The sequence below is a fragment of the Lagopus muta genome, chromosome 1, assembly GCF_023343835.1.
Source record: "Lagopus muta isolate bLagMut1 chromosome 1, bLagMut1 primary, whole genome shotgun sequence".
In the NCBI taxonomy this organism is placed as follows: Eukaryota; Metazoa; Chordata; class Aves; order Galliformes; family Phasianidae; genus Lagopus; species Lagopus muta.
In genome coordinates, this window is record NC_064433.1 from 58,509,860 (window position 1) to 58,525,447 (window position 15,588).

Consider the following 15,588-nt stretch of genomic DNA (forward strand, 5'->3'; position numbering starts at 1 on the left):
GAAAGAGAGGCAAGGAAGTAGGGAAGATTCTTCAGTGAGCTGTGAGCTTACAGCACTGCATCCAGATGAAGAATTCAGAGTTCAACTTCTACAATTTCTACAAAAATATATTTAAGAAAACCGAGTAGCAGCATAAACACTTCACGGTACTCCCTTACCTTCATGCTTAAGGGTTTTGTATCTGTATTCCAAGTTTACCAAAAAAATTTTCTACAAATAACTGAAAGCCTTGCTAGATGAACAAAAATCAAACTAGCATAAATAGAAAATAAACATGTAATGCCTGAGAATCCTTGTAATCCCTTTCTAGTAGAAATATTTTTCCACTGCCAGCAATGGAAAGTATCAGAAGTTGAATTTTTCCAAAATCAGAAAAGAAAACAGATCAAGATTACTTAAATGACTTTGAGGGTCTTTTTTTCATTTTTCTTTTTTTTCTTTTTTTTTTTCCAAGATTCTGCTATCTCCTGTATTAAAAAAAAAGTCAAATATGCCAAAAAGATGTACAACATTTGACAATGACATTTTCAGCACCAAAGCCCAATTGTGCAATAAATACACATGAAATAAATTCCCACTTGCAATAATAACTTGCTGATAACTTGCTGAACAGATACGAACACTTATGCAAAAATATGAAGTAAACCGGAAAAAGAATTCTAATGTCAGCATTTTTTTTCCAGTGGTATCAAGTGTGATGTATGATACAGGAGTGCTATCCAGGCTTTTCCATCTTTTTTTCCAGATACATTTTCCTGTAGGTTTGAAACATCTGTTTGGAGTCTTTCATCGGAATGTGAAGAGCCTTGTCATCTCCTTCCAGTATTTCTATGGCTGTATCAAGTGGAATACAGTCCTCAGCTGAAAGACAGGGAGAGAAGCAGGGTAAAGCAAAAGATGCCAACAGCCAGCTTGGGTTTTGCCTACAATTTACAGCACTAGATAAATCTCATCACCAATGCTACCTATGACTCAAGTGCACACATGTACACTAGAAAATTCTACTATCTCCAGCAACGTGTTCCTGTGACAATAAAGATTTCCACAAGTCTTTGAAACTTGGATGTCTACTCAACAGCACCCATTTTGGTGGCAGAGTTACTAAGGAATCGATGGAAATAGTTCATTACAAATGGCTGTTCTAAAGGAACACTTAAAACCAAGCAGAGAGCATTCAACTTCTATTTCAAAATCAACAATCAAAAGCCAGTTCACCTGTAAAGATCTCCTTCAACTTTTTTTGCTTCACTGAATCGTACTTTAACCAATCTTCTTTTTTACTCTTGACACCTACGAAGAAAATTAAGAAGGTTTTTTGTTGAAGTTCCTTTTTGACAAACATTGGTCTCTACTCAGTATTAGGCTATAACATATACTACACATGCAAAAGGAAATTTTCTTTGGGCACAAAGATGACTGCAAGAGTTGCTAAGTACAAACTGAGATTTGTTTTTATTTGTTTATAATCAAATTCCATGTTAGACATATATATACCTCACATGTTATGCACTGCTTAAAATGCATAAAGATTGGGATAGGTAGGAGGAGGAAGACAACTTATAGCAAATATGGTAGTAGTTACAAAGACTAAGAAAATGCTGCAGCAGTCAAAAAAACCCTCATGATTCTCAACCTAATCTGAACTACAAACATATATTCCTTTTGAAGTGGAAAAGAGGTGCATATTCATCATACCTTCCACAGTAGTTTTCTCTTTTTCCAGAAAATTCTTTGCAGCTAAGCTTTCATCATCAGTGGCTGAATTTCTGAACAGTATCTCTGGACACAGCTTAAATTCAAGCACTTGCCGTTTCCCTGGTTTCTCATTTTCAGAGAGAGAAGCATCTCTTTTTGAATCTAGACTACGTTGTGATACTTTGGACTTGACATGCAAGACAGGCCTGACAGGTGATGTCTCCAGCTTTGTCAGAAAGATGCGCTCCTGAGCAGTACGTTTAAATGCAACTCTATTTAGGTAGTGCTTTTTCGGTTCCTTTTGAAGATGTAGTTTTAATCTGTTTGTTCTTCTGTTTAAATATAGCAAGTTTTTATCAGAAAACATTTTCTCGGAACACTTGTCTTTGTTTTGACCATCAAGATGTCTCTCTTTGTTAGAAAGGTGGTTTTTGGAGATGGTAGATAGACCCCTTCTTCTCTGTAGTTTAAGCACAGAGCGATCTGCTAATGAATTCTTAGATTTCCAGACATTTTCCCCACTCAGCTTTTTAGCCTTGTCGGTATTTATCTTGTGATCGTATGAATGCCGCTTGGAGTTCTTTGTTTCAGACTGTTTCAGACTTTCATCTTCCACCTTTGTTTTTTTAGAGCTTGTTTTTCCAATCATACTGTCCTTCCTCTTTCGTTTGTATGACTCCTCCTGTGGCGGATGAGCTTTTACAGATTTATGCTGAGAAAATGTATAGTTGCTTGACTTTAAGTCTCTAATGCCAAAGTTTGGGAACTTCATAGCTTCTGCCTGATAACTATTCAGCTTTTCACGTTTTATTTCTGGAGATAACTTTGCTTTCCCTTCAGTATTAACTCCTACATTTCGTTTCTTGCAGTTCTGCTCTTTACCCGTGTTCTTGTCACAGATTTTTCTTTTTTGTCCTTTATAGTCTTCACTGTGCTTAACTGCAACATTCTCTGACTTTGTATATTTATGAAGGTCTCTTTGGGATTTCACGGCCAAATCTGTTCTGGTTTTATCTTTTGAAAGGGACTTCATTTTGAAAATTCTCTCCTTCTTTTCTGATGACTTCATCGTATTATCTGTATCTTTACAACCAGCTTTCTCTGACAACTCCCCTTCTGAAACTTTATGATGACCTTTTTTGTCACAATGAAACTCTTTCTTTGACGATGGAGTTCTTCTAGACTCTTGCATCTCTTCCTTCAAATTACTGCTTTTTGAACGATTAACATCTTGTTTTGCAGAGGAATTAAGTGGCCCAGTTTTTTCCAGTTGTGGTGAAAGTGGTTTGTGTTCGTTGTTCGTCTTGGATTTTTCATTAGTTACAGAGGTGTATTTGCACACATCTTTTTTATTCTTCTGAATGCTATTCTGAACATTTTCACAAGTTGGTGGGTTTTCTCCCACACTGTTGTTCTTCATTATGGCATCAGAATTACTGTTGCTTTCTTGTCTTCCTGCAGAGTTAGTGTTTTCAGCTTCTGAAAGTTGCTCGGCATTTTTATCTGAAACAGAAGTTCTACGTTTACAGGAGCTCTGTGACATTTCACCCGACACAGACAGACAACCCGTTAAACTACAAACCTCTTTATTTCCGGAGCTGGAAGGGGATTGTGGGTTTTCTTTCTCCTTACATAGACTTTGACTGGGCTGAACACTGCATTCAAGGCTGCCCTCATGGGTTGAAGACTTTTCAGACTGTTGACTCAGTACTCCACTGTTTTCAGTAGAGGAACATGGCTTCTTTTCAGGAAGTAACTCCTGCACCTGACCAGAGTTTAACTGTGCAGTTTGTAGCTGATCTATTGGATTCTTTGAATCAGCTTTTTTGGCAGCAACATGAGCCTCTTTTTGAGCTTGATTCTCCCTCTGCTCAGCCACAGAATTGTTTCTTGCTGGTTCTTTTGTCAGAATATCAGCCCCTTCAATGCCAAATGGAAACTCTTTCATAAGTTCAGTAAGCTGATTATCTAGATACGTAATGGGTTCTGCTCCAAAAATGTGTAGCTCTTCTACGCTCTTTTTAGAGGATGTGACATTTTCTTTTCTGCTGCATGTTGTAACAGTGAATGCATTTGTTTCAGCAGTAACGCTTACCAAGGAATCCAGTGAATTTCTAGCTAACTCCTGGTTTATACTAGCAAGAATTCCCAAGTCATTTTCAGGATACTTGAAAAATGTATTTACTGGCTTTTTTTGCTCTGAGGTAGAAACTGTGCTAGCAAGCTTGCCACTGCTTTCTTTCTTAGAATGGCTAGTTATAGCACTATTGAAAATCTCATCTACTTCACTAATGTAGCATGATGATTCTCGCAGTGCCTTTTGCAGCAAGGTCTCTCGCTGCGGAGTGTTCTCCCTCAGGTCATTTTTATTCAATTTCATCAGCTGCTCCTTTTGCCTTGGGTCAGACGCATTTTCTTCTGATGGGGCACCACTGTTCAGTGCACGTGTCTGAGGGACTGAGCTGAACATGCTCGCTATTTGCGGATTGTATGATTTATCACCTTCAACAAGGGAACATACGCTAGCAATATGGAACATCTGTTCTTCTATCACAGCTGAGGGAGTATTATTTTGTGTCCCTAGCACTGCTTTCTTGCCATCATGGTCTTTTATATATTCTTGGAACATTTTACTAGGAAAACTCTGACCCGATTCAGGAAGAAGTTTGTTCTGTAGATTTTCTTCAGCATCTCTCATGGCTTGACTGAGTTTCCTTTTGTTTTCACCACATGAATCATTTGCATTCATACTGTTTTCTACTATTCTCTTTCCATCAGCTGATTTGGTCTGTTGTAAACACGGGTCGTCCGTCTGTATCAGAATGCAGTCATCAGATGATGAAGAAACACTTTCTATTGTTCCTTTATCTGTATTTACCACATTTTTTCCCTCTTCTTGCATGCTGTGTATGCTTCCCGTGTCAATCACTGGATAGGTTTTATCTGCAGATGTTGGACACTTGTTTACCTGTTCACTCTGAGCTCTCTCATTAGAAAGCACCAAAGGAGAGACAACTGCAATTTGGAGTTCTAAACCTTTTATCAAATTGCAACTTAACATGTCATGTTTTTGTCCTATGGAAGTGGTTGTTAAAGGCAAGACTGCTACATCTGTGCTAACCAGAAGATCACCTTGTTCTCTCTTATTTGTTGTGTTTTGGCTGTGAGGTAATGATGAGATCTGATTTGCTGCAATGTTTTCATTTGACTGGCTATTTTGAACACTCACAGGTTCTGAACCTTGTTTCTTCCATAAGCCCAGGCATGCAGTTAGTTCCTCTAGAGAATAATTACCACTGTTCTGTTTAAAACATGGATTTTCAGAAAACTGCATTTTTTTCTGAGCTACATCACCACTGAATTTATTTGCATTAGATTCCATCATTCCTGATACAGGAGTGTGTGTGTGGACCGTAGATACCAAATCACCTTTCTCACTAGTGTCTTTTAATAAGCTCCCACCCAAGCCTGTTGAATCTACCTGCTGTTTTTCATTAGAAAGGAGATTAGTCAGTATGTTATCAGCAATAGTGCCAGCTTTCTTCTCTTTTAACATATTTGTGCTGCTCAATACGAACTGAAGAAATGCTGAGTTCTCAGGATAACTTTCCACACTTGTTGTTGCATCTCTGCTAGAGCTATTTGGTTGACTGTGACATGAAGCATCGTTCAAGGATGTCAGCGTTTTCTGAGAAGAGGCCAAGGCATTCTTCTGTTCCAAGATGGGAGAATTCTCTGGATTATTTAATAGAGCTGTAAGTTCACTGTGGGAAGGAATGGGAAGGGGCCCTGACGAAAGGCTTCCCTGCTCTACCTGATGATTACCGTGAGTCCCTTCTAACCTTCTGTTGTCAACACCAGTTATGTTTTTGTCATTTCTTTCTTCAGGAGAAGATCCAAAAATAGAGTGCTGATGACTGTCTGTCCTCACTGCCTGTGATAGGGAAGATACTACACTTTGCTTGGGCATCTGAGGAAGACGATTAGAGAGTGCATTTTCGTAACTCGGAGGAAGCGTAGAAGTGCTTTTGTCACATTTTGAAGTCAAAAATTTTCTTCTATACTGGTGCATCCTTTCAAGCAGAGCACATTTTCTTTTAATAACTTGCAGTTTTTGAGTTTCCCAAGCTAGATTGTCACCTGTCATTTTTCTTTTATCTTCTCTTGCTGAAGAAGTTTGAGAATTAGCAGGCACATTCACTGAACTAGTAGTCTGCCTTTCTTGAACTGAAACAGGATCACACAGTGGCTGCGAAGCATCCGTTGAAGAAAAAGGTACTGCTCCTTGCATAATATCATAAAATTCTGAGGAGATGTCGGTGGGGGGTGCAGACTTGTCAAAGAGCTGGTTTACTGTCACATTTCCACTTGAATTACAGCCATTCCTAACCCCTTGACTGACTTCTCCCAGTTGATGTTTCAGTGAATATTGCTGAACACTGTTAAAACCAGAAGGATTTTTTTTGTCTGACGGGCAGCTCTGGAGAGGGTATTTATTAAACACACTGTGTACTGCCTGCTGTGCACCTAGCAAAGGCTGCGCTACAGTTTTTGATTCATAGTTGGCAGGCAACAAAGATGATGCAGAACATCCACTGGCTGCTCCTGATCCCATCTGACTTGGAACATATTGTGGCAACTGTACATTTGTGGCAGTATTTTGATTCAGTGACTGTGAAAACTGAACCTGATTACCGGAATTATGTATTTGGTTTTGGACATGTTGCCCAGATGTACCAAAAGATAAACAGTTGTTCTGGGAATGGAGATATTGACCGGGTGACTGATTGACAGGTACAGAAATGCTTTGAGAAGAAGCAGAGGTATTTGTGTTATACTGCGGGACGCACCCCAGCTTTGAAGAATTAATGCATTCACGGTTACTTTGATGCAACATAGTTCTCAGAGAACGCTGCTGTGACGTTTGTGAACAAACAGCATAACTGTTTGAGGTGGCATAATGAGGTCCTCGAAACACACTGGGCACGCTGTTTCCACCGCTCATTTGAGAAGACAGGAGAGGAAGCTTTCTGTGGGAAGAAATAAGCCTACCAGGGTTTTGCCAAGAGCTCTGAGTCATCTCCCCCTGTGCACGTGATGTCTGATTGGGAAGTGTCGGTGCAGGTGGTACATAGGATGGTGGAGACTGATTGACTGAGTATTCCGAGGTAAGAAAACTTTTTATGGCTACAGATGTTCCTGGTAAAGCAGCATTAACAGTTGGTAGATACACTTGGTTATTTCCCACATAATTGCATGCATTTTCAGAAGAAAGTGCATTTGTTTGAGGAAAAGCTTGTGCATTAGAAAGCATTTGAGTGTAACAGGATTCTTGACTTTGCAGGTTATTCTGCACATCTGCATTCTGGAGTGGTCTTACATTCCAGTCCATCTTTTCTTGATTTCCTTTTCTTAAGTCCACAGTTGAAATTCTAAAAACAAGAACAAAACTTTAATCTTTCTATCAAGACCTACATCAACTTACCAAGAAGGAATTTAAAATCCATAACAAACAGAACCGTTCAACTTAAGTTGCTACACAGAATAGAAACTCCACTGGAACATGCTGTGGACATCAGCATTATTAATGCCAAGCTGCAGAGATAATTTCCCAGAGCACAGTTAAGTTACAGGAGACAGAGCAGCAGTTAACAATTGTATTGATTGTTTAATGAAAAAAAAAACCCCTCAGATTATTCTGAAAGGTTGAATAATGGAATTAAAAATGTAATACTATATTCCTATATTTACACTGAAATCTGATGGGAAAAATATTGTATCATCTCATGCAGATGCACTAAGCAATGCTTAAGAGGAGAGGATCCTGCAGAATACAATACTGGTCAGTTTCTATACAAGACCGAGCTTCAATTATTCCTTCAAATGTGACAAAAGAAAGGAGAAAATGGATATGGGTTCATTAAAGATCTCTTGTAAGAATGTACCCTGCTTGTTTTCATTGTACATGTCATTTTCTCTTCTCTGATGCTGCGGTCAGTTACCAATTGGAGAAATACAAGTTATAACACTTGTTGACAGCACAGGTAACCTACAAGGAAAACAGCCTCAATTCAAGAAGTTAAGCCATTCACCTAGTAAGCTTGAAGGCATGAAGCGTGAGCAAGACATCATCACTCCTGTTGCCAAGTAGGCATTCAGGAGGTGACAGGATACAGTCTAACTCTTCATTTTACATAGGAGGTAGCTTTCAGAGTTTTTTTTTTTTTTCAGATTTATTTCCATGGAAACTACAGCAGATATAAAGAGCACAATAACAGTATTTAATAGAGAAAATTCTACACTACAAAACACTACTTTTCAACAGTCACCACCATTAGCAATGCATTTCTGACAATGTACAAGACCTGCATGCCATGCTCGCAGAAATCTACACAAGTGGAGAACTCTTGCTGGCACCACTGCTGAAGCACACCACACTTCACTGCACTCACATTCACTGTTTAATCTCCAGAAATGTTCGGCAAGCACTGATGAATGTCAGTGGGCACAATTTTTTCTCCACACGAAGGAATTCAATGGCACACCTTTGTTTCAGCTGCACTTCCATGTCAGCCTGCTCCTCTGCTGCCATCTCTCACATGGCAAAAAAAACTAACAGGATACTGGTGGGAAAGTTCAACCTCTTCAACAGCAGGACTAGGGGAAATGGTTTTAAGTTGAAGGAGGGAAGATTTAGGTTGGATGTTAGGGGGAAGTTCTTTACTAGGAGAGTGGTTAGGCCCTGGAACGGGCTGCCCAGGGAGGTTGTGGATGCCCCGTCCTTGGACGTGTTTAAGGCCAGGTTGGACGGGGTCCTGGGCAACCTGATCTGAATGTGTATGTTTGGTGGCCCTGCTAGGCAGGGGGGTTGGAACTACATGATCCTTGGGGTCCCTTCCAACCCGGGTGATTCTGTGATTCTTCTGCCATACCATCAACATCAACCTGACATGGTAGGGCAGAACAATAAAATGAGGCATTACTTTCACAGCAGTCCTCGTATAATGATAATCAATAAGCCCATCTGGGTACAGCTGTTACCTCTGAATGACAAATTCAAATCTGTCAGAGCCAATACCTCCAAAGCAAAAGAAAAACACTCTCAAAAAAAAAAAAAAAGGCAACTCACAGGCAAGAACACTGAGTATTAGACTTAATTTCTCCAGAAAATATTTCGCACAATTTCCCTGAGGTCAACCATTATCCCTACTTTTTCTTTTCATGGCTCTGAGATTGAAAAGTCTCTCCCAGTTTCAATCTTAGAATTGAAGCACAAGTCAGATGCAGTCTGTAAAAGCCAGAAAGTTAAGAACTGTCTAGTTGAACTACCCAAGTATTATTTTCAAGATTTAGAGATAGCCGTAAGCTCTTCACTCATTTACTATGTGCTCTCAAAAGGCATCAGTACAAAATGAAACTGGAAAACAAAGCTGCTTATGAGAAGAAACTAACAAAAACACTATAACAGCACAAATCCTTCAAGATTAACAGCAGTATTAAAGCAATGTTTACACTAAGGTATGCAGCTCAGGTGAAAATACAGGCTTCTGTACTCAAGCTAAGATTACAGATCAACAACATCCAACTGGACATTTCCTGATAAATAACCACACGATAAACAATCACTTCTTTGAATACTGCTGAAGCTGTTTAATACAACAAGCATGATTCAGATGCGTGAACAAAAATAAGGCATCACTGAGCAAGAAACTGGTGAAACTGACTACATGCAGTGCACAACCTGGTCAAGAGTTCTTGTCACTGCCAAGACCAAGATGAGTAATACTGCCTTAGTTCATGTTCGCTAGATAGATTATGACAACATTCAGTCCACAACAGACCACAACTTAAAAATATTACATAAATTTAATATATCCAAACATGCCATTTAAAGTGGTATCTGGCAGAAAGTACGTGCCTTAGGAAAAATGTCTGATAAGATCTATATCAGAACAAGACTCCAGAAGACAAAGAGAAGTCTACTCAAATGTGCTTGCATCAATTCACTTCCTATATTCTCTTCTGAACCCCAAGCCCCCAAAATCATCAGCAAATATTACACATGGGTTCATGCCAGTTTTCCAGTGAAGGTACAAAGAAAGGAAATGGAGAGATTCTCAGTGAACAGAGGAGTAACAGCAACATGTCTTCATTAAATTCCCTGTTATGCAACTGAAGTACCTGCACGTAGACTTATCTTTCAGTCTGAATTGTGCCTCTGGTCTCCACATTAACCAATGTCCCCGAATCACTCTTCGTGTAAAACTCACATTCCACCTGCAGAGAGATCTGAGAGTTTTCTATATAGTTGGCCCAAATTCCCAAGTTGAATTGGAATGAGTTTCTATACTAAAGTTGAAATGTTCAAGAGGAAAAAGAATACACTCAGTGGAAATCTGTTTGCTTTGGTTTGCTATTAAACTTAGTTTACACACTGTCTAAGTTTATTTATGATTTAAAAAGGGGAAAAAAAAATTCAGTTTCCACCGGCAATTTTCCTTATTGTTTATTCTTAGGAGATCCTTCCCTAGGAGAAAACACTAGCCAAAAATACTTAGATCATTCCAAAAGTAATGCCTCCTATTTACTGCCATTAAAACTACAATAGCCACAATAACACTATTTGATCTAGCTGAGAATTTCCTCTAACACACTGCTTTTCAACACAGTCACCACCATTAGTTCTGCATTTTCATCAGCCGTGAACAGGAGCCTGCATGCCTGACTTGTCAATACCTGCACCAGAGGAGGTGACCCACTATCACTGTCACCGCTGCTGAAACACCATCCACCATCTCACTGCGCTCACATCCACTCTTTGGTCTCCAGAAACATTTAGCAAGTGTCAACGAGCATCAATAGGTGCAACTTTTTTTGCGAAGAGGAATTCAATGACATTCCTTTGCGTCATATGCATTTGCACATCAGACACAATTTTGTCACACACCATCCCTCTGCTGCCATCAGTCACAAGACTACAAAATGCAACAGGATATTGGTGGGGTCTGCTGCCATCCCATCAACATCCGCCTCTGACATTGTGGCACAAACTAATAAAACAAGGTATTTCATTCAGAGTAGTTCTCGTAAATGAAGCCTAAAGCACACACACATACACACAAAAAAAGTTACTGTTTTGATCTACTGAATCAAGTAAGATATTCCAAGATTTAATACATCATTTGATGAACATTATAACTTCAAGTCTGTAGCCCTGCAAACTGGAGCCAGAAAACACCTAAACGGAGAAAATGCAGGGAAAGCACGTAGTAGTTTGATGACATGTAAGACCTGTGAAAAATCTCACACATCACTAAGTTAACACAAATGCAGCAAGAGGCCCCAGAATCACAGCATGGGAACTTCTGTGCCAAGAAAGACCAGTAACTGAATTGCCAAACCAGAGCAAATATTTACTATTTCTATAATCAGATGCGGCAGTAACTAAACTGCTAACTTAACATCAATGCACCTATTTTGGCTAAACGGTAAGGGCATCGCTAGAGCAGATGTCCCATCTCACTTGGTGGGTTGCAAGGAAGACGAGTCACTGGAATCCTTCAAATAGGGCACTCCCTGCTTGACAGCAGTTGCTTCTGCAATGTAACCTGGCGCTACTTCAGAGGAACAATACAACATAGTTTATCAAGCTTTCTAATAACAATTAATCAACTACTTCAAGACAAAATTATGCAAGTCCATAACAACAATCAGTAAGATTACAGATAAAAGTACTTAGCATAGAATGTTACTTTCCTATCAACTACTCTGCAACAGAGTAGTTTATAGTAGTAGTAGATTTAGGCAACAGCTACTAAAGATGTAATAATTATAATAAGTGTAATAAAGTGTAATAATTATAAAAGTGTAATAAAGATGTAAAGATGTACTAATGCTGTAACCAAGGCATCCCAACACTTCCCTCACATTATACACACAGGATCAGAAGGCAGCTCTTCACGCTAACAAACAGACCTCTTAAGCTTTGAGTACAGAGCCCAGAAGAGCAGACATGGCTTGGTAACTGGACTTACTCAAGCCTTCACATGCCTGAGTATTAAATTTTAGCTTAAGCTGTGAGCAGCCCTAATTGTTTCAGAAGCTTGCTCTGCTCGTGGATGCCGGATTGTTTATGAAAGGAAGTAGCTCTGATTTGCGGAATAAGACTCCATAACCCACAGAAGGTTACAAAGCAGGTATGTTTATTTCAGCACTGCACACGCGCTGGGTGCAAGGGGAATTGCTTCTCCCAACTTGCACTCCTGCAAGCAGATGCATTATATATTTAAGAGCCAAGCTCATAAATATTCATCAGATTTCCAAGAACTCATTTGCATGTTTTTTTTCCCAAGGGATCATTTACATATTGTTCCTCCCCCTGGCAGATGCACGGTAGCCTCCTCTGGTGGTTGTTGGATGAAGGCTCAACATCTTCCTCCCCACCTGGTGGTCGTTCTTGGATGAAGTCAGTAGTCCTCATTGCTATGTCCTTCTGACCTTTGTCCCAGATAAGAACACTTCCCCTGTCTTGCATGCCCCTGCAACTCCTTGTCATGCTTGTTCCCTTTTCCACTGTTCTCTCATTGGTCCCTTTTCTGCTGACTAGAGAAAACTTCCCTTCAGGGGCTTTGATTGCATTGCCTTGCTCTAACCTTTTAAGTCCTGCATCCTCTAGCCCACTACCTCAGCTCTTCCATTTCCTCTGCTACTTTGAATACAGGAAGTAATAAATAAAACATGAAGAGAAAGTTACCCTGCCTATTTGTTTTAGAAATCCTGAGCTCCATTTCAACATAGCTGAAGACCAATGTTGTCATCCCAACAAAAAGGATTACCTCAAGTCTAGCAGGTCATTTTGTCTGTAACTGATAAGATTTCCACTAACATCCACGTTAGAAGCCTTGAAGCTATTTTGGAATAGTAAGAACACCACACAGTCCCCCTGGAGGCAGGATGTGCCAGGAGAAATTTGAGAGGCAGTCACATGCTGTAGAAAAAGAAGTTTCAGAAACAAAACTCTTCTGAACTGTAGATGATAAATACACCACCTGCAGAGCATGTGTAAATAGCAATAATGTGAGTAATACCACTGATCACAAATGTGTTAAACAATGGAATAACTCTATAGAGATTTGAAGTTTCCAAGGGAAGCACTTGGTATAACTGCATGCACAAGTCTTTCCCAGTGCAATTATAGGAAGGGAAAGAGGCTCAACCCAATGACTGATCTCAGAAGTCAGTAAAGATACCTTTCCTCCCATTTCTCCTCTTATACTATATTATACTATTTTCTTTCTTTCAAGTGGCGCTTGAGTGACTCTAGACAAACACACCTCTAGTTTGTAAAGTTTACTCAGAGAATGTTTCTGACAGAGAACCAGAAAACCGATGGCTCAGGGCAACAAGGCAGCAGTTTACCAGTTCCATAGTATCATCAAGTCTCCATCCCTGTGTGACAGTGTGCTCTCCCTTCTGTAACTGCCTACCTCAACCTGGCAGCAAGCAACAGTAATGATAACGACCACAGATCTGCCTCCAGCTGGAGGAGGCTGAAAGAAATGATGATAGCAGACACCTGGTTCAAAAGCTGATGACCAATTGAGCACAGGTCTGATAAGCAGACTATGACTAAGCCAATTAATCACCTTACCCCAGAAATAGCGTGTGGCCACTGCCATGCAGGAGAGCTCAAAGGGCTTCTTGGGCTGCTTAACAGGATCTCCCCTTGAGTAGGGATGCCTCTTGAGGTTACACGTGAGCAGAGATCCTGTACATCTTGCCAACGCAGACCCTCAGTAAACAACTGAGGGTTTGTTTTAGACTTTGTTAACTTCGCTAACATTGCACTTTAGATTGATTGTGCACGTTTAGTCCCTTAGACATAAACCGTTGTCCAAGTCTGGGATTAGGTGGATCTGGCTGCACCTAGGCTCCTTGGTTCCATAAGTCAAGGAATTTGGAAAGCAAGGGGGTCCACTCTGAATATTGTGACTCAGAGGGAAGGTCTCCTACATGTGTGTTTACCCTTCCATCTATGCAGTAAATAATCAAGTGTAGCCAGCCATCTCAAATCTTGTTGCTATTAAATCACTACTTTATATTATGTCAATAAAATATTCTCGCTTCTTTTATGAGTAGATTGTATAACATGGCTGTTTCAAGCCAAAATACCTTGTGGTGTTATCACAGAGCCTCAGGGTCTCCACTTTACTTCAACCTTCACAATCAGAATCCAACTGATACTGAAAGATGGTCAACCAGGAAACTATCCAATACTCAAGCTGGCATGTTGGAAAGCATTCTTTAATAGCAGCACTGGATGCATGGGGGTAATCCTCCTATCATATGTAGCTTACACAAAAGATCTTCAGTTTATATACGTTACTTACAGTATAAATAGAGAAGTTTCTCAGAATTATGTTACAAATGCAAGTTTTCCCAGAAGTTTGTTACGTATTTAATGACCAATTCCAAGCAGGTCCTCCTATTTCCCCGGTACAAAGACTCAGCAGAGCTTACCTCCTTGGTTCAGAGACACAGCTCTTTCTCCTATCTAAACAAGTTGCATAGCAGAGCCATCCATCAACAAACACTAGCAAGCTTATCAATACTGTTACAACTTTTATGACAACCTTTAGGTTCCTATCATATTATACTAATTCCCCTCTCCTCCAACCTTGGCATGGCCCCTCACACTCACCTACTACAGAGGTTCCTCCTTGATCCACTCCAAGAAGGATATCTCCTTATTGTTGCTTATGCAATTATTCAACATAATGCCTGGTTTAGGCACACTGCAGTCATCCATACTGCATAGGACTGAGTTACAGCGAATTACCATGACAATGCCCAGGTGGCTGAATCCATCACTTAGCCATTCACTCCTCTGACAACATCAACTGGGTGCACCCACTGGCCTCCCCTCATGGCAAGCAAGCTCCTTCCATACCCACACAAGGAAAATCTGTGGCAACTTCCCTTGTGAAAAAAAAATCCAGGAAAATGCCTATGTGCCTACTTCAGCTGTTGGCCACATTCATTTCCATTCCACTCAATTCATGGCTAAGGCCACATGCAGTGCCCAAGCAGATGCCACTGCTGTGACCAGAGGGGCAGAGGTCGCAGCAAATACTGACACCCATGATAAAGCCAATCACAGCATATATTAGCAGCTGAAGTGAGGAAACTTCACCATCTTGGGGTTTGTGCTGTTACAATATCCCTTATCTGTGATTTCATCCACTACGTTAAGCTCTTAAAGGCCCTCTGGCATAACACTGACATTCTGGAGCCACTTGGCTATTTTATGTTTTTTTCTGCAAGTAACTCTTTAATCTCTTAACTCCAGCAGAAGGAAACTTGGTTCTGCTTTGGTAAGATATTTTCCTGTTCTGCTGCCCATTCCTGGATACATCCCAACACAGGATGTCATTCCATTCTTTCACTTTCCATGTATCATATTGTGAAGCAGTAAGGCAGCGTAATCAAGCCATTCGCAGTATCTGCAAGTTCTGATTCATTATAAAGAGCTTTTTCTAATTGTAAGAAACAGCAGTTTCTCATCAGGCAATGATCTTTGCAAAGCAGCAGAAGTTATTCTTCACTGCAGTAATGGGCACACACCTCCTTATGGCAAGGGAGACACTGTGCGCCGTATCACTGAAACCCACTCCACTAAATGCCCTCACTCGAGGCAGCTGATACCTCTCCTGCTGCTCACTGCTTGAGCTTATCACACTCTAGTCTTCCCAATGTGTTTGCTAAAATATTTTTCCATACACAATTTATCACCCACCTGTTGTTCTTTCATCTTTCAGTGGGGAACAAGAGAACAATGCATAGTAGGCCCAACTGTTGTTTCCCATGTTTTAAGGGGAACAGGAGGACAAGGCA

General features: G+C 40.2%; 1 protein-coding gene across 1 annotated transcript in view; it reads right to left on the bottom strand.

Annotated features, from left to right (window-relative positions):
* Positions 1-524: 524 nt before the first annotated feature.
* Positions 525-15,588, bottom strand: part of RESF1 (retroelement silencing factor 1) — a 72,186-nt gene continuing 57,122 nt past the window's right edge. The window contains exons 2-4 of the mRNA XM_048934307.1: positions 1,696-7,127; positions 1,216-1,290; positions 525-861 (exon numbers count right to left, since the gene is read on the bottom strand). Coding sequence (XP_048790264.1) covers positions 716-861; positions 1,216-1,290; positions 1,696-7,127 — 5,653 coding nt within the window. The 3' untranslated portion in view covers positions 525-715. The remainder of the gene's footprint in view (positions 862-1,215; positions 1,291-1,695; positions 7,128-15,588) is intronic.